At 35.9% G+C, this 19,501-nt stretch overlaps 1 protein-coding gene across 1 annotated transcript; it reads right to left on the bottom strand.

The window, feature by feature from the left end:
* Nucleotides 1–789: 789 nt before the first annotated feature.
* Nucleotides 790–19,299, bottom strand: LOC106060147 (mucin-2-like). Its single transcript, XM_056044880.1, has 10 exons — nt 19,170–19,299; nt 18,858–18,933; nt 17,752–17,899; nt 15,664–15,772; nt 11,135–11,314; nt 8,834–10,475; nt 7,917–8,070; nt 5,134–5,242; nt 2,954–3,133; nt 790–1,291 (listed from the first exon to the last, which is right to left on the bottom strand). The coding sequence occupies exons 2-10, from the start codon at nt 18,913–18,915 to the stop codon at nt 1,091–1,093; spliced, it is 2,781 nt and encodes a 926-aa protein (XP_055900855.1). The 5' UTR covers nt 18,916–18,933; nt 19,170–19,299; the 3' UTR covers nt 790–1,090.
* Nucleotides 19,300–19,501: the final 202 nt, after the last annotated feature.

Raw genomic sequence — 19,501 nt, 5'->3', positions numbered from 1 at the left:
ACATTACTTTAAAAAAAAGATGATTACATCTTACGCGTGTTTCTTTGTCAATCTAGTCATGCATGTTCACCAATGATTTAAATTCTGCAAAGTCAGTGGTTTTCCTGGCTAGCTCAGGCAACTCATTCCATGCTCTAATAAGTCTAGAGAAGAAGCATTATTTGTACAAATTATTCCTAGCATATGGAACCAGAAATGTGCCTTTGTCTTGTGTCTTTCTGAGTATTTTTTTAAATTTTGTTTTTGTATTTGAAGATTATAGTTCTGTGTTTTTTGTATAATTGCTAATTTACTTTTGAGTCTTCTATCCTAAAAAGGCTTTCTAAATTTAGAAATCGAAGCGCTCCCCCCAGACCCCATTACTGGTAAGGGCGGGAAGTCTACAAATTTTCCACTAACTCTAAGAAAAACTTATTCTAGGGTATAATAAACGTCTTGCGAAAGAATGAAGAGTCAGAATGTAATAAAGATTAATTATATATACACACACATAAACATATATATATATATATATATAGCGCGGGGGTGGGGAGAAGAAACCCCCCTAAACACCCCTCTCCGAAAAAAATCCAGCCTACGCCCATGATATATATACATATATATATATATGTATAAACATTCAATAAAATATTTTGTGTCTTACGCGTACTCTATCTAGCTAAAACAAGATGATAAAAACTAAGGTCATTAAGATCCTGAAACGCTGCAACGTTTCTAGGTCTAATATGTTGAATTCTAGATAATAGTTAAATTACGGTAAAGGTCGTGGAAAGAAACAAATTGCAATAATTTTGTGTACTCACATCTCTTTTATTAAACACTTTAAAAACAAACAGTAATGCAAGAGCAATGTAACAAAATATCAGCCATATGAGACATATTTGAATTTCCCCTTTCTTAACAATAACATGCAGTCAACATAAAAAGCCTATTGGTAGTCTAAGGTGAAAATACATAAGAAATAACAATTAATAAGACACTTTTTATCAAAAAAATGCTTCTGTGGTTACGGTAAAAGTTAATTGTGTTAATATAGAGATAATTCCTGATTGGTAAAATAGAAAAGACGAATTCGCTTTTATCTAGATCTTTAGTCTTGATGGGCTCGAGATTTTCTCCCTTTAGTTTTACAGGGAGGTAATGTCTCATTGTTGAATTCTTTGCACGCAGATTTAAGTATTTTGGTCACTCCCCTTGACAGTCCCGTATAACGCTTGGGTTCGTCTGAAATAGTTATGAAACTCTTGTCTATGTCAGCCAGCTCATTCAGGTCAATAACGGAGCTTGAAGTCTGGAAATAAAAGATATTAGACCTACTACAATGGCTTTACAAATTAGGAACAGATACTTAAGTAAAAACATCAATTATTAATTTAAGAATTAATTAAGAATTTTAATTTTTTGGGTAATCTATGATTAAATATTATAAACTTCTCCAGTTTATTGGAGGGGTGGGGCTTTTATGTTTATGGAGGTATAATATTTGTCAGGAGAGAAAAGGAAAGGAAACAGATATAAATAATAAATGGGAAGATTTGAAACAGAGAAAAATACATGGGAAGATTTGAAAGAGAGAAAAATAAATGGGAAGATTTGAAAGAGAGAAAAATACATGGGAAGATTTGAAAGTGAGAAAATAAATGGGAAGATTTGAAAGAGAGAAAATAAATGGGAAGATTTGAAAGTGAGAAAAATAAATGGGAAGATTTGAAAGAGAGAAAATAAATGAAAAGATTTGAAAGAGAGAAAAATAAATGGGTAGATTTGAAAGAGAGAAAAATAAATGGGAAGATTTGAAATAGAGAAAAATAAATGGGAAGATGTGAAAGAGAGAAAAATAAATGGGATGATTTGAAAGAGAGAAAATAAATGGGAAGATTTGAAAGGGAGGAAAATAAATGGGATGATTTGAAAGAGAGAAAATAAATGGGAAGATTTGAAAGGGAGGAAAATAAATGGGAAGATTTGAAAGAGAGAAAAATAAATGGGAAGATGTGAAAGAGAGAAAAATAAATGGGAAGATTTGAAAGGGAGAAAAAAAAAATGGGAAGATTTGAAAGAGAGAAAAAGAAATGGGAAGATTTGAAAGGGAGAAAAAGAAATGGGAAGATTTGAAAGAGAATAAGAGACATGGTGAGGAGAACAAAAGGAAGAAGAAGCCTAAAAGTTTGTTTTTTCAAAGTTGTTTTTTTTAGTAGGAAAAACAAGAAAAATCATTAAAGAAAATACATTTTTTTGAAAATACATTTTTTTTTTAACCTCAAATTGGGTATTAAACTTTTGATGTTGACACTTCATCTTCTTGTCCGAGCGATTCTATTATTTAGGTCAGAGGGCATTGTATAAGATATCTAATATCTACTATTACGTTTTTTACATGTAGAACTCTTATCTAGAATCTCGACGTAATCCATGTTAGATTTACGTACAAATATTATCAATGCTTAGATAGTTATCCATAAACTTAAAGCAACTTAAAATTTAATAAACAACTGATTTTATATAGAATAATCCCAATGATCTAGATTAATATAGATCTAAGCATTTTAATCTAGACTTAGAAGAGAAGATGCGCAAAATTTTCCTGAACATTAATTGAATACATAATGCCATACAGTATTCCCGAACGCTATAGTCCTTGTAAAACCGATGTTTTATCTAGACCTCGAATTTAGATGTATTTCTTTTTCTACTTTGAAAAAATTATAACGGTAAAACTGGAGTTTACCTCATGTGGCTTCGAGCTAGTAATTATTTTCTCAGCGATTTATATTAACTGTTAAATTTCAAGAAAAATGAGTAGAACCATTTATTGAGATCAGCGTCCACCATCCAGTTTCCATGAAGGAGTTACGTGAATAGAGGAAGTGTAAAAAAGACTCAAGAAGTGAAAATAGATATATACAACAGTTGTATTTATATTATTTTTTGTTTATAAGCAAGAATAGCTCACCTTGAGAGCAAACACCCGAACATTCCATCCCATTGCTTTGACTCTATTGACATCTTTTAGAGTTTGGTCTCTGTTTGTATCATTGTTTGTTGTTTGTGATGTCACGTAGAACAGAATATTGTTGACATATTTTGGTCTAGACTGTATGTTTGTAAAACCAGAGCTGCTCCAAGCATCAGTCTTAATAGTTGAAATATATTGTACAATAGTTTAATTATACAAGTTGAAATATGTTTAGATTAGAAAAATGCGATGTCAAAGTACTAATTCAATAATATTAGAATGTATTAAAGAATGTTTCCAAATAAAAAAATATAAATACCCGGTAGTAAAATAAAAAATTAAAATACAAGATTTACGGATCAAAAAGTTAGAAAAGAAAATTTTTGTTTGTTTGTTTTTGTTGTTGTTTTGTTTTTGTTTGTTTGTGTGTTTGTTTGTTTACATATGACATTATCCGACAGTAGGGAAGCGGATAATACGTGAAACTTAAGAGTTTGTATTAGAAAATAAATTCGTCTTTGCATTTTATTCATTCTTTACAATGTACAGAATTACTTTACGAAACTTACGTGTAGCGAAGCCATACAGTATATCATAAAAATTCTGTTTCCTACATAGATCACGCTCAAATAGCAAGAATTACCAAATGTATCAATCTATCTTCGAGAATTGTTGCCCTCAAGTAATTCTTCAGTAGTTTGAGGCGCGAGAAGCTTCTTTCACCAAATTCCACAATTTCGGGTATTGCATAATGCGTTTTTTTAATCGCGCGTAGGAATAGCGTTTTCCATATTGAATGACACCCCAAAATGACAATTTTTGTCTATATATTTCTGGAGATTCGTATGAGTTTTCAAAAAGATTTTTATAATTTCGGAAATTTCCATGACTTTTTCGTATATTTTGCAATTTCAGGAGATTTTGAGGAGCTCCTGGTAAATCAGGAAATCTGTCATAAGTTATAAAATGGTTTAATTTAATATTCTACACCTAGAATTAGCGCATATCCAATGAAAGTGCGGGGCCTACTCGGGTTGCATAGGTTGCAGTGGCCTATTTTGCAATTTCAGGAGATTTCAAGGAGCTCTTGGTAAATCAGGAGGCTGCGGGAATTCTGTTATAAGTTATAAAATGGTTTAATTTAATAATTTACACCTAGAATTAGCGCGGGTCCACTGCGGTCGCATATGTTGATTTGGCCTCAGGCCTGCCCTGCAAAATAGCGGCGTATGCTACGTTGTGGGTCGACTAGTTGGTTATATTCATTTTAAATGTTTATCTTTCTTGGCGCAGATTTCTAGTCTAGTGGGTGATCGACTGCTTGTTGTTCTATCGAAGTATTTATACTGTCAGTGTCATTGTGTGTTTAACAATGTAGAGAGAAGGGCGCGGTGTATAGAACAGTTCTGTAGCATGAAGCTTGCCTGCCAGAGAAGAATGATTCTACCTGAATCTAGTTTATTTTATACAGTTTATTACACACACACACACACACCTTTACTCCCATACTCCCTTTGCGCGCCCTCTCTCTCTCTCTTTCTCTCTCTCTCTCTCTCTCTCTCACACACATACACAGACAAATGACAAAAGGAAGACTATCGGTTGATGGTGTCACAACTGCAGGGGAAGTAACTTTTTAAATTATTAATCTGAGAACTTGGAACTATATTTCTTTCAGAATGAACGTATGAACGTACATACAAACAAGATATATGCATATACATACTAACTAGATACATATCTATATTTATATACATAAACTAGAAACAGAGCGATAAGCATGTAAGACGGAGTTAGATTAACACAAACTATTATACCCCAGCCCTACCCTTTCCAATTTTTCTTTTTCACGAAATATTTATAGAGAGATTTGTGACAGACTTAACAGATCTGCATAAAAAAAAAAAAATAAAAAAAAATCATTTATTATAAGTATACGTCACGCTCCAATGCGCATTGGGTCAGACGAGCAAAGAAAGGTAGATCAAAAGGTGTTAAACAACCAGCAACCTTCTCCCACCCCCCACCTCCAAAAAAAAAGACGTTTTGTAAATAAAACCATCAAACTGCATTTAGAGTTAGTGGGGTTTTTTTTGTAACAGAAACACTGAAACAGAATATATTTCATTCATCTCAGAAAGTAAGTATTTTCAAAAAATTACCCGAATCCAACTTACGTTTGGGAACTGTTTCAGCTTCCAGAGTTTCTTGCTTGCTTTTGATGGCTCTGTCCAGTGAGGTAGAATGTGTATAGATCGATTTGCACTGTATCCAATGGCTTCGACTCTACAGAATGGAGAATGGACAAAAATACAAACCGTTTTATAACCTCTGAATATAAAATGTTTTCATACTTCAATACAGTTTTAAAACACAGTGTTCTGGTGTATATGTTTAGGTTATTCCTTCAGGTCTGGAGATTACTATATCCTAGCAACAGACTTGCCGATCTCCTCCTCGACAGGTCTGGGAAACCAAAAACTCTCGACCTGTATGGCGACAATGTATGCACTACGCAAAACAGCAGGGTTTCTGTCCAGGGCTTTTGCAAGAGAGGATTTGAGCCTCTCAAGCCCTTACTCAAATGGAGTTTGATGATGAGGATGAGCAGCACGAGGAATGTGATGGGCATGACACGAGCCAGAGACCATCGAGACCTAGAAAAGATAGCCCAGAGCTCTTAACGAATGACCAGACAGCTATTACACACAGTAGGATTATATCGTCTATTCAGCTATGTATAAATGAAGCATTTTTTATTATTAAATGTAAAAAAAACAACAAAGAAATGATAATCGATTTTCGTAAGGAAAAGAAGGAAAATGATATTGTTTCTGTAGCTGGAGAGACTATTGAAATAGTGCAAACCTTTAAATACCTTGGTACTATCCTAGACAGTAAACTAAATTTTACTGCAGCAAAAATTACGATTACTAAGAAAACTGTCCTCGTTTAATGTTAGCGAAAAGGCCTTGGCTATGTTTATCACGCTCACATTTGCAATATTTTAAGTTTCAATATCACTGCCTGGTATGGCAATCTGAGCATTAAAAATAAAAATAAACTTTATAAAATCCTAAATGCTGCTGGTAAAATCATTGGCTATAAACAAACCCCATTTGGGCAGTTGTTTGAGACAAACATCTATTAAAAAGCTAACAAGATCCTCGAAATAAAGAATCACCCTTTGTGTCAGGATTTTGTGATTTTACCATCACAAAAGAGATACAAGACACCGATGGCAAAGACAAACAGACACAAACACTCTTTTGTTCCCCTGGCAATCAAATCATTAAATAAGAACAATCTAGTATAAACTTTGTCACATGTACATTATTAGTGAGTATGGTGTAAATGTACACTTTGGTTTCTTATTAGAGGCCCCCGAAAAGGGAAAAGACGCTATTAGTTTTGTGCGAAATGTCTGTCCGTCTGTCCGTCCGTCCCGTTTAGATCTCGTAAACTAGAAAAGATATTGAAAATTCGACATCACAAGATTTTAGACCATTCAAAGTTCTGATGCAAGGGCTACTTTTTTTTTTCTGAAAGCGAAAAATCTAATTTTAAAACCAGTTATGCAAGCAGTTTTTTAAAGAGAAAAAGCTAATTAGGATGCATTATAAGTTAGACCCAATTTAAAATGAATATTAATCTTATAAACTTCATTTTCCTAACCTTTTTTTTTAATGCGGAATTTTTTTTTTTTTTTTTTTTTTTTTTTTTTTTGAGGATTCGAATAAGAGATTGAGCCTTTTCAAAAGAATTAGATCAATTATAACAAATCAGTTAGGCCAGGTGGCGCGGTGGCTGAGCGGTAAAGCGCTTGACTTCCGAACCGGGGGTCCCGGGTTCGAATCCTGGTGAGGACTGGGATTTTCAACTTTAGAATCTTTGGGAGCCTCTCAGTCAGCTCTAATGGGTACCTGACATTAGTTGGGGAAAAGTAAAGGCGGTTGGTCGTTGTGCTGGCTACATGACACCCTCGTTAACCGTAGGCCACAAAAACAGATGAACTTTACATCATCTGCCCTATAGACCACAAGGTTCACATCTAACTTTACATTCACTTTCACCTATCCTTTGATCTGCGGGACCGTTGGGGCACTACACAAGATCTGTTAACCTTCTTTCTCCATTCTTATCTCTCATTTGTCTTTGTCTTTCATTCGGATGTTCTTTCTGAAAATATTGACGCCTGTCTGGGTGAACCACTTGGGGGGCCGATTTTGAGTTTGTGTTTCCACACAAACTGTCTTTTGTAACCTTGTAGTTATAATGTTTTTTGTTTGGTGTAATGCACAAATTGTAAGACAAATTTCCATACGGACAATAAAGACTATTATTATTATTATTATTATTATTATTATTATTATAAATCAATTTGTAGAATCACAAAAAAATGTTATTACATTACAAAGCTTATATCAACTCACTCTGTCTGTCCGTCGTCAGTCTGTCTGGTAAAAAGTGTGTCATGTTATTTCTCCCACACCCAAACCCGGATGAAGTTGAAACAACACACAATTATTCATTAACAAGGCATGAATTACTAAAAAAAAGTAATTAAATAATTACTGGTAATTGATTTTTTTTTACTAACAAGGAAAATTAATCTTTCAGTATTCACAGATATCACTAAACTTGTAGGGTTTAGTCTCCTTAAATAATTGTTAACTATATTTCTCCGACACGCATTCACCAATGAAGTTGATACTGTAACAATTATTCTTTTTACCTAGAAAATATGAATAAATACACAAAATTAACCAATTACTCCATTAATAATTGATAATTAATTATTTTGTTTCATATCGAAAAAGGGAAATAAATTCTAAATTAGAGATAGACATAGATGTAAGGAAGGATTTGTTTCCCTTAGATAAGCTTTATGTTTAAAGAATGATTTTTAAATTTTTTGCTTGTTTTTCTGTATTTATTTATTAGGACGGAACCAACTTACCTGATTTGAACTCTGGGATAGAGCGACAAATAGATGAAAATAAGTTTTAGTTGATTCTCCAGTATATCCAACGTCCGATCAGAGCGACTTGTTGCAGACACATAAGCAACCTGGGACATGTCCAACAGGAACAGCAACTGCATCTTTCCACATTCTAAACAGTACAATTATGTTTGAACATGGCAACTCAAAATACAACATTATCTTGATACATTTTATATAGCATTCTGACAGAAATTTTTAGATTATGGGAAGCTAAATTCCTTTGCAACATAGACTTAACTAATTATCTGGTGTACTTTTAATGGGAAACGCCGAAATAAGTTGTGTTTAGTCTGTATGTCCGTCTGTTTCGTTTTAACGTTTAAGTCTTGGGGAAAGAAGAAGAGCCTTTGAAAATCTTATTTTAATATCTTTTGAGATTTGTAAAGGTTAGTTGCTACGACTACTTACGTCATCCGAAAGCATTATGGGAAATGAAAAGGCTGATAGACTTAAAATTGGGTCATCCATGGAATAATTAGACAGACCAGTTAACTACCTCACTCTCACGTCAATGTCGTATCAATGCAAGCCAGCAATCATAGAGAGTGGCTCAACCAATGGGCATCAGGAAATGCCCACGCCAAACAAACTAGATAATATCAATTTCCTCCCCCCCCCCCAATATTGCGACTACCTACATGACACACACCTTTGAATTATCACAGTAACAGAATAAATCCCACATACCCACCCCTCTGTAGACACTGCACCCACACCTACGAATATTTTAATAATGTTCTGTCAGAGAACTGTACTGCTGCAGACCTGCCACATCATCAGAAAATTTCTCAGTGGATAGAGTTAATGGGACTATAGTTAATTTTTTATTTAATCAAGACCAATTCTATCTGATTGAAAGTAGCTGTTTTTACCTTTATATGTTGGCGTTCCAACTGGTGCAGATGTTGTCGATTGCGTTTCGTTTGGTGGACTCCATGAGGTTGTTAAAATTCTTGTTGAAAATGTTGTAGTTGGAATTGACAATGTCGTAGATGTTGATGGTGATTGTGATGCAGATGATGTTGTAGTTGTAGGTAATGGTGTAGTTATCGATGCCGCTGTGTTTGGTGTTGTTATAGCTGAAGTTGTATTAGTTGTTGGTGATGTTGTAGTTGAAACGAGTGCAGTACTTGTTGATAACATTGTAGTCGATGATGGTGCTGTAGTTGTTGATAATAGTGTAGTTGATGATTGTGTTGTTGTTGCTGTGATTGGTGCTGTAGTTGTTGGTGATGCTGGTAGGGATGTTGGTAGGGATGTACTTGTTCTTGGTGTAGTAGTTGATATTGATGTCGTTGTAGATGGTGTCGGCGTAGTTGTTGGTGCAGTTGATGGTATTGTAGTTGTTGTTGGTGGTGTAGTTGTTAACGTTGCTGTACTTATCGATGTTGCATTTGTCGGTGTTGCAGTTGTTAATTGTATTGTACTTATTTGTGTCGTAGTTGATAAGAACATTGTAGATGTCGATGGTGCTGTAGTAGTTGTTGATGTAGATGTTGGTGTTGTTGTTGGTGCTGATGTAGTTGTACTTGTTGGTGATGTAGTTGATATTGATTCTGGTGTCAATGTCGTTGTAGTAGTTGTTGGCGCTGTAGTTTTTGTTAATTCTGGTGTCAAAGTCGTTGTAGTTGTTGTTGTTGATTGTGTCGATGTTGTTGTAGTTGTTGGTGCTGTAGTTGTCGTTGATGATGGTGTGAATGTTGTTGTTGTTGTTGGTGCTGTAGTTGTTGTTGACGATGGTGTTAATGTTGTTGTTGTTGTTGGTGCTGTAGTTGTTGTTGTTGATTGTGTCGATGTTGTTGTAGTTGTTGGTGCTGTAGTTGTCGTTGATGATGGTGTCAATGTTGTTGTTGTTGTTGGTGCTGTAGTTGTTGTTGGCGATGGTGTCAATGTTGTTGTTGTTGTTGGTGCTGTAGTTGTCATTGATGATGGTGTCAATGTTGTTGTTGTTGTTGGTGCTGTAGTTGTCGTTGGCGATGGTGTCGTTGTTGTTATAGATGTCGTTGGTGATGGTATTGATATTGTTGTAATTATTGGCGGTGATGATGTCGATATTGTTGTAGTTAATGATGGGGATGGTGTCGATGTTGTTGTAGTTAATGATGGGGATGGTGTCGATGTTGTTGTAGTAGTTGCTGGTAATGTAGTAGATGTTGTAGTTGATTCTGGTGTAGATGTTATTGTAGTTGTTGTCGATTGTGATGTCAATGTTGTAGTGGTTGGTGGTGTTGGCGTGGATATTGTTGTAGTTGCTGGTAATGCTGTAGCTGGTGATGATTCTGATGTCGATGGTGTTGTAGTTGTTATCGGTTCTGTTGAAGATAATGTTGTAGTTGTTAGCGATGCTGTTGAAGATAGTGTTGTAGTCGTGGTGGACACGTATTTCAAACATCTCTGTTCCACAATCCCAATGACAGCATCAGCCAGTCCAAGATAACTCTTTGGCAGAGTAGAAACAGTGACATAGTTGGCATCTATGCCTTGTAACTCCAAAATATTGAAATCATTAACGCTCTACAAAATAAGCACAAGGTAGATTAAATAGATGGATGGATGGATAGATGGATGGATGAATGGATGAATGGATAGATGGATAGATGGATAGATGGATGGATGGATGGATAGATAGATGGATGGATGGATGGATGGATGAATGGATGGATGGATGGATGGATGGATGAATGGATGGATGGATAGATGGATGGATGGATGGATAGATAGATAGATAGATAGATAGATGGATGGATGGATGGATGGATGGATAGATAGATGGATGGATAGTTAGATAGATACGTAGGTAGGTAGGTAGGTAGGTAGGTAGGTAGGAAGGTAGATAGATAGATAGATAGATAGATAGATAGATAGATAGATAGATAGATAGATAGATAGATAGAGATAGATAGATAGATAGAGAGATAGAGAGATGGATGAATAGATAGAGAGATAGAGAGATAGATAGATAGATAGATAGATAGATAGATAGATAGATAGATAGATAGATATGAAAATAGATTGATAGATAGATAGATAGATAGATAGATAGATAGATAGATAGATAGATAGATAGATAGATAGATAGATAGATTGATAGATATGAAAATAGATTGATAGATTGATAGATAGATAGATAGATAGATAGATAGATAGATAGATCTTTAATCAATTATACAAACCTTTAAAGCTATTACTCGAATGTTCCACCCTCTGTTTTTAAGAATTTTGGCATATTCTATAGCTGTCAGAGTCAGGAGAGACCCGTTGGAACCCTGAGATGTTACTAGAAATATGATGCTGTCGTTATATCTTGGTCCGACCGTCATTTTCCCTAGTCCATTTAACGTTGTCGATGTGTTCTGTCGAAAAAGATGAAGTGAAATGTAGCAACCTTTTTCATTTAACTTAGTCATCATGGGCGTAGCCAGGTGGGGGGGGGGTGTCTTGGGGTTCAATACTCCCCTCCCCCCGAAAAGAAATTCTCCCTGAAGTGTGGGGGGGGGGATTTTGTGACTGGTTATTAGCTGCCCCCGAAAGGCAGTTTTTTAATTTTGTGTGGCCTGTCAGTCCGTCTATCAGTCCCGTTTAGATCTCAGAAACTAGAAGAGAAAATGAAAATAGGATATCATGATATTTTAGATCATTCAAAGTTCTGATGTAACTGCTACTTTTTTCTTTTCCGGAAGTGAATCGTCTAATTTTTAAAATTATATATGCAAGCAGATTTTTCAAAAAATTACATCACTTTTCAATGAAAAACTTCAGGGGAGGTATTTTTTTAAAAAAGTCATGGACTTCTTCATTAATAAAGCAAGCTTCATTTATGGATTTGCGCATTGGTAAAAATCATTTGCATCTAAGGTCACAATGGTAAAGTGTCAATGGATCATTATAAAATATATTTAAAAAAAAGAATTTTGATATTAAATTAGTTTTATTTATAAGATTAAAAAATAACGAACTACTTTTATTGCGTGTTGTTTTGACATATCCTCATTATAGGGGCCTACACTTGACAGTGACAGTCTAAATAAGACTAAATAGAACCTAGATCTACATAATTAGAATACGAGTTCTTGTCTAGATATAGTAGATTCTATATGAAGATACTATATCTAGTTCTAGATATAGATCTAGACTTAGATATAGACTTAGATCTAGATATAGTCGTAGACTTAGATGTAACTCTAGATCTAGACTTAGAGACATATTTATTTCTAGATCTGGGCTTAGATCTAGTTCTAGACCTAGACTTAGATCTTGAATCTAGATTTAGATCTAAAACTAGGTCTAGATCTAGCTTGATCTATGTCTAGTTTGTATGACAAATGACAATGGAGATATTAATTTTTTTTTGCGGAGGGAAAGTCTTGTTGTCATTTGTACACAATTGTTGCTTAAAGTAAGTCAGGAATTTTTATTTGTTTTCGTTCTGCCAATTTATCTAATTTTGTTAAAATAATAAATCTTTTCTGGTTTCTCTTTATTGAATGTAACATGTTATTAATTTTGAATGTATGGATAAGGTTAATAATTATTAATTTAAAAAATATAAGTGTACGCTAAATTAATATATGGATATATGGCTGAGGGGTAAAGCACTTGGAACTGGAAGTCCCGTGTTCAAATCCTGGTGAAGACTCTAGGACCAATTTGGGGCCCAATTTTTAGTTTGTGTTTCAAGCAAACTGTCATTGTAACTTTTTTTTTAGGTGAGATTTTAATATTAAACCATTACTTGCCCCAGCTTAGTCAATGGGGGATTTTGAGTTCAAAACTCCTTTCCAGAGGATTCTGCAATTACCCCCCCCCCCCTCTTATATATATAAAAAAATAAAACGAACAAAAATCCCTAAATTCCAAGAACATAGCCAATGGGGATTTTGATTTTAAAACCCCCCTCCGAATTTTTTTTTACCATAAACCCCCTCTACAAAGAATTAAGCATTCTATGAGCGTAGCCAAGAGTGGTTTTGTGTTTACAACCTCCCTCCAGAGGGCTTTATGTTAAAACCCCATCCAGAGGTTATTGAGTTTAGACCCCCTCCAGAGGGGTTTCAAGCTAAAAACCACCTCTTATATATAACAAAAGCAAATTACTCGAAATTCTATGAGAGTAGCCAAGGAGTTCTGAGTTTAAACCCTTTCCTCCAGAGGGCTTTAAGTTACCCCCCCCCCCAATGGTTTTGAGGTTAAAACCCCCTCTTCAATATTATTCCAAAGCAAACTACAATCACTAAATTCTATGAGCGTAGTTAAGGGAATTTTAAGTTTGTTTAAAAAAACAACTGCAGATATTTTTTAGTTAAAAACCCCGAATAGATGGTTTTGACGATGAAACTTCCCTTTTCTATGTAAAATCTAAAGTAAGCTACAGACACAAAATTCAAAGAGCGTAGCAAAGAGAGGTTACACACATTCTACTAGTCGCTGGGCTCCACTCATAAAGTGCAGTGAATAACATAGAAGTCATCTGCCTAAATTGAAAAAAACTAAATGTAGCTCAACAAAGATGGCTAAAACGGATTTTAGGAGTCAGTTATAGAGATGGAGTCTCAATCAAGGAAATCCTATGCCGAACTGGGAGTTAACCACTTAGTGAGGTTGTGATAGAGAGTCTCATTGGGTTTGCGGCACATGTTCTCTGACAAAATGAATTACGCATATCAAGAGTTGCGATGATAGGAGGTCATTACGAGGAAAGCGGAACAGGGAAATCCTTGTATAACTTGGCGCCGAACTTTCATAGAGGACCTCAGAACAGTGGACATCAGTTGGGAAGAGGCTTCAGATATTGCCAGTGACAGATTTTTGTGAAGACAGCTTACTGCCCAATGCGCGGAAGGTTCTAAGTCCTAAGTAAGTAAGAGTAGCAGATTAGGTTTTTGAACTAAATTTTTTTTTTAATAGCACTGTAGTACCTCAGAATATGCATTTTTTTTGGTTTTCAATACCGGAAATAGTGCTCACAGCACTCCCCCAGACCCACTTTCTGGCAAGAGCGGGGTGTTTACAGTTTATCCCCTCACTCCAGAAAGAACCTATTCTAGGGTTAAATGAACGTCTTTCGAAAGAAGGAAGGGTCAGAATGTAAGAAAGATTAATTATGCGCGTGTTCGCACCCACGCACACACAAACGTACACACGCACACACACAAACACACACACACACACACACACACACACACATATATATATATATATATTTATATATGGCGATTGGAGGGGAGAAAAAAACTCCCACCGAAAAAAATCCTGGCTACGCCCATGATAGTTATATATATATATATATATACGTATTTGTATTATTTGTATTTGAATCTCCGGCATGATGATCTTATTTGAGTGTTCAGTAATTTTTTTTTTTAAATAAAAATCTACACTAAATTATAATATCAGAAAGGCATTGTCTGATCAACACAATCCCATCGTAACATCAAGACATCATTACATCGAAACAATTAAAAAAACTAAGCAAAAGATCGCCACTTGACATAAACTGTATCGGCAAATTAGTTTAGCTGCTTACTTACTTGTCCCAATTGATTACTAGTATATTAATGTGTCTCTGCCGCGTCTGTACTTTTATGTTGTTTTTTATATGTTTAGAATGAGACGTCTACGAAGCCTTCCAATATTTATTTCAACATATCTTCGTAATAATCAGTTCCTTGGATACTTATTGTATGATACAACGTTAGCTGGCCAGACAATACAATGACATCACCAACACTTCCGCACTGCGCAAGGGAAGATGATAAATGGCTGTTGATTGGTTGTGATTCATATGCTCTATTATTCTTATTGAACTCTGCCTTATATGCCTACATCGCTTGCAAATCACAGAGGACCATTTGGGGGTGGCACCTTGAGTTGGTTTAACTTTTTGTTCTACTTGTGTCTTCTTGAAAATGTCAGGCTCTAACCTTCGGCTCTTGGAACTCTAGGCCAGAAAAAGTGAACATGAGCTCCCTCTCACCGGCCTGGGGGGTCAGACTCGTGGCTAGAGGCCGCGTTCACCGGGACCCCCACCATTTTTCTTTTTATACCAGGCTAACCGTGAATTTATGTAACGGCCCTATGAGGAACGTCGCCTTGATTGTGTCAAGGTTGTGGGAGCTTTTTTTACAATTCTCGCACCCTATTAGGCACCACCCGGAAGTCTCGTTTTGCTACCCTCAAACTAAATCGTTTCCTGCGACGATCGTTTCCACCCGGGCGCCACTATAAGGCGGGGTAGCACGCCCGGGTCTACTTGTCTCAGATGTTTCTATAGAATCGTAGATTATTGTCTTGCACATATGGAGCTGTTTCTTCGATATACGACTCTCTTTATTGCACCACATTTTCATATGCGCTGTTTCCAAGGACGCGCTCTCTAAACGTATTTGTTCCATGTGTTTTGGCTTGGATGTCTCGTTCTCTGAAACAGTCTGTTGTGGCCATTTTTGTTGTTGTTGTTGTGTTGTCCCCCAGAATTGGATACGTTTTATGCTACCTCCATCTGTATTTAGTCGCTCCGAATTGTTTCGTCATCATAGTCACCAAACTAATATGTTGATTTTCCAATTAATATAAATTCAATTTTTGAAATGTAATGTTAAGTTTTTATATATAATTTGTAGTTGAACATAAACATATTGATTATTTAATCTAAACTTAACCTATGACACGACCAAGCCACTAACGTTTACAACTGTACACTCACAAATATGGGAATTCTTCGCAGAATTGACAAGTAAGATGACGCATTGGAAAGAGAACTCCAGTACGGGATGATTTCGTAGGGGTTGTCATTATAGCCGAAAGCTTCAACGCTAAAAGAGGAAAAGACAACAAAATATTTTAATTCCAAGATTTACAAATTATGTATCGTTAAGTACAATCCATGTAGGCTCGGTGGCTGAGGGGTAAAGCGCTTGGCTTCCGAACTGGGGGTCCCGGGTTCGAATCCTGGTGAAGACTGGGAATTTAAATTCCAGGATCCTTGGGCGCCTCATAGTCCACCGAGCTCTAATGGGTACGTGACATTAGTTAGGGAAAAGTAAATGCGGTTGGTCGTTGTGCTGGCCACATGTCACCCTCGTTAAAACTGTAGGCCACAGAAACAGATGACCTTTACATTATCTATAGATCGCAAGGTCTGAAAGGGGAAATTTTTAAAATACAATCCATATCCATCTTAAAGTAGATTGACTCGTTTCTAATATTTTGTTCTGAAATGAAACAACTATCTTTGTTTGTTACATTACTTTTCACTATTTATACTACAGCTGTATACCCCAATAAATGTAATTGCCTACCAATCATATGAACAGTTTCAATAAGGTAAACTATAACCTCTTTTCAGACCCTGCGATCTATATATCCGTTTCTTGGGCCGACGAGGCCAGGAGGACGACCAAACACATTTCCTTTACCTCTTTTCTTTCCTCAATTAATGTCAAGAACCCATTACATTTGGTTGGACTCAGGGGCGCCCTTAAAATCAGAAAAAAAAAATTACAGCCTTCACCGAGATTTGAACCCGACATTCCTCGTTGCGGAGCCAAGCGCTTAACCAGTCGGCTTCTACATTTGAAGTACTTAGAACATCAATGCTATAATGCAAATTAAAGTCTTGATGACAGTTAATAAATTAGTTCAAAGTTGTTGTTTTTTTCTCTTTGTCTAAGTCCTACACGTTGAACGTGACTTAAACTGACCTTTTAAAAAAAGGAATTCAAGGGATATACACTGTTTCAAAACAAATTTGCTTTTAAATGCGTTTTGCATCAATAGCAAGTAGAATTGAGCACTGAATCAACCGAACAACTGATGTTTCCATACACTTCATAAGTCTAACTATTTAAATAATATAATGTGAATTATCAGGCAATAAAGAAACAGAAACTATCACAGCCGCCATTAGCTCTTCCATACCACCAAATATGGCCGCTAGCTACCGAGTAGCTTCCCAACTAGCTACACTATTGGCAACACCACTAGCTACCCGACTAGCTACACCTTTGTCAACACCACTAGCCACCCAACTAGCTACACCATTAGCTAAACCGCGAGCTATACCACCAGCTAGCTAACTAGCTAAACCACTAGCTACAACCATAGCTACACCACCAGCTAGCCAACTAGCTACAACACTATGTACACCACAAGCTACCCAACTAACTACAACACAAGCTACCCAACTAACTACAACCCTAGCTACCTGACTAGCTACAACACTAGCTATCCGATTAGCTATACTATTAGCTACCCGACTAGCTACACCATTGTCAACACCAATAGCTACCCACTAGCTACACCATTAGCTACAACCATAGCTACACCACTAGCTAGCCAACTAGCAACACTACTAGCTACCACCATAGCTACACCCCTAACTACACCACTAGCTACAACCATAGCTACATCACCAGCTAGCCAACTAGCTACACCACTAACTAAACCCATAGCTACACTTTCTTTATAAAACAAATATGTTGGCCTATTATCTTTTCCAAAGTAAATATCCGTTCACTTTTCCTGGTAGATTTTAGCTTAAAGTGTTAAAGCTCATAGTAGTCAAAGAAAGATACATTCTTCCACTTTCGTTTGAACCGCGTCATGGGCCGGATCTGGTTCCGGGCCTTATTTTGGTCGTCTTAACTTTAATGCAATATAATGTGACTGACTAAATGGCCGTGTGGTATTAGCATCACGAGAGGCCCTAGTTCGAACCCTGAACAAAAACATAATCAAACATTTTTTTAAGCTTCTCAGGTATATTAGCAATGCACATACAAAGGTAAACTACCTTATGTTCGCACTGTTGTAAAGAACAGGATCGTTGAAGATCTTCCTCAGCTGATCCTCTAGTATATCAAAGTTGACCAAGTTGGTTGATGCCAGGCGAGCATTGTCGGACAGGTCAATTATAAAAGACAACTCCATAGCCGGACATGCTGTGGTAGAATGTATACAATATTTTTTTTCAAAACATAACATAGTTATATATGTATAAACTCAAACTTTAGCGTGGTTTGAAAATGGTGGATTATATATATATATATATATAATTACGAAAAAATGTTTAAAGATTAGAGACCTTGGGCATTACGGGTCATTAATGAAATAACTGGAGCGTTAGCGGTCATAAAGAACTAGAAGTCGAGATTAATGATTACTATGGTAGCCTATAGGAAAGAACCATCAAGAAAACCCGAGATTCACCATCGAGATAAATTATTACTGAAAGACAAAACCCATGTATTAAATCCATTGTTTAAGAGATTATTTAATAAATTACTTTTGAATTGTGAAGTCATTACAATTATACATTAATTGGAACAATAGATACGTTACATAATGTAAAATAAAAGGTGTGGGGTGGGGGCAGATAATGTGAAGGTCGTTATCTGATTTTATGACCGACGGATAACGAGGGTGTCGTGTGTCCTGCAAAACTAATAACCGCCTTCACTTCTCCAGCGTATGTCCAGAATACCATTAAAGTTGAGTGGACTCGTGATTTCGTAAAAATCCCGAAGCTCAATATCCCAGTCTTTCACTTCGATTTAACCTCTAGACCCCTAGGTATGGAAGCCGAGTGCTTTATCTCTCAGCCACTTCTTCCCTATCATTAAAAGTACTTTTTATAAGACGTATGTTGTATTCGATTTGGACTCTCGTTCGGTGGTCTCAAAGGTCCTGGGTTCGAACCCTGCCCGCTGCGATTCCACCCCCCCCCCATCGTCTGTCGGGAGGTTTGGTTAAGAAGCTATTATCTTCAGAATATTAAGGAACGTAAGAATCAAGTCAAACATTTCACAAAACATTTCAACAAGAAGCTGAGGTTCATAGATTATTAATAGATATTTTTGGTTACAAATTTAATTTATTAAAATGTTCAGCTACACTTACTTTGAGAAAATCCTGGCCAGACTAAAGAGGCGAGAATAAACAGTTGAAGAAATCTCATTCTGATTACGTCATATATCTGTGGACATTCAATAAGAGCACTATGTAAAACAATGGAGGCTTTAATATTTTAATATATGCATTTTTTATTTGGCCAATTAAATTAAAATTTTCTAGACTTTATACCTGCTCATGTCTAATATATTTCTAATTTTACTGCATTATTATGTTTGTTGATTTTTCTAATATGTTCATATATGAGCCAGAAAAAAGTGATTTCAAAATATATCTAAATATTATTGTCTTTATTATTACCTTTTATTGTACATTTTTTCGAATTCGAACCACGGCGTTCATGTTTATCTTTTAACATCACATTGCAGTAATGCAGCGGTCTGGTTTAAACAGCTACATCTAGATGTAGCACATCTGTGCCTTTTTTTTTTTTTTTTTTGCTTTAACCGACTTAAGCGAAGTTCATTCTATGAGTCTCAATAAATGCCATGCGTAGAGAATGGAACGTAAGCCAACCGAGACGTAGCCTACGCCTTGACAAGGAAATGTACAATTTTGTTTTTTGAAAGCGTTTGAATGAGTGACTGGAATTCAGCGCAGAAATATGACTGTGTAGCTATACTGACTGGTAA

This window comes from Biomphalaria glabrata, chromosome 10 (genome assembly GCF_947242115.1).
Source record: "Biomphalaria glabrata chromosome 10, xgBioGlab47.1, whole genome shotgun sequence".
In the NCBI taxonomy this organism is placed as follows: Eukaryota; Metazoa; Mollusca; class Gastropoda; family Planorbidae; genus Biomphalaria; species Biomphalaria glabrata.
This window is presented reverse-complemented; position numbering and strand designations above follow the sequence as displayed.

What these genes read in the sequence shown, in the direction of transcription:
- LOC106060147 (XM_056044880.1), bottom strand. Translation starts at nt 18,915, where the DNA reads ATGAGATTTCTTCAACTGTTTATTCTCGCCTCTTTAGTCTGGCCAGGA. An exon ending in TGGAACGCCAACATATAAAG is followed by an intron (nt 8,071 to 8,833) that starts GTAAAAACAGCT and finishes TGTACTGTTTAG; the next exon opens with AATGTGGAAAGATGCAGTTG. An exon ending in TTCGGGTGTTTGCTCTCAAG is followed by an intron (nt 1,292 to 2,953) that starts GTGAGCTATTCT and finishes TTTTATTTCCAG; the next exon opens with ACTTCAAGCTCCGTTATTGA.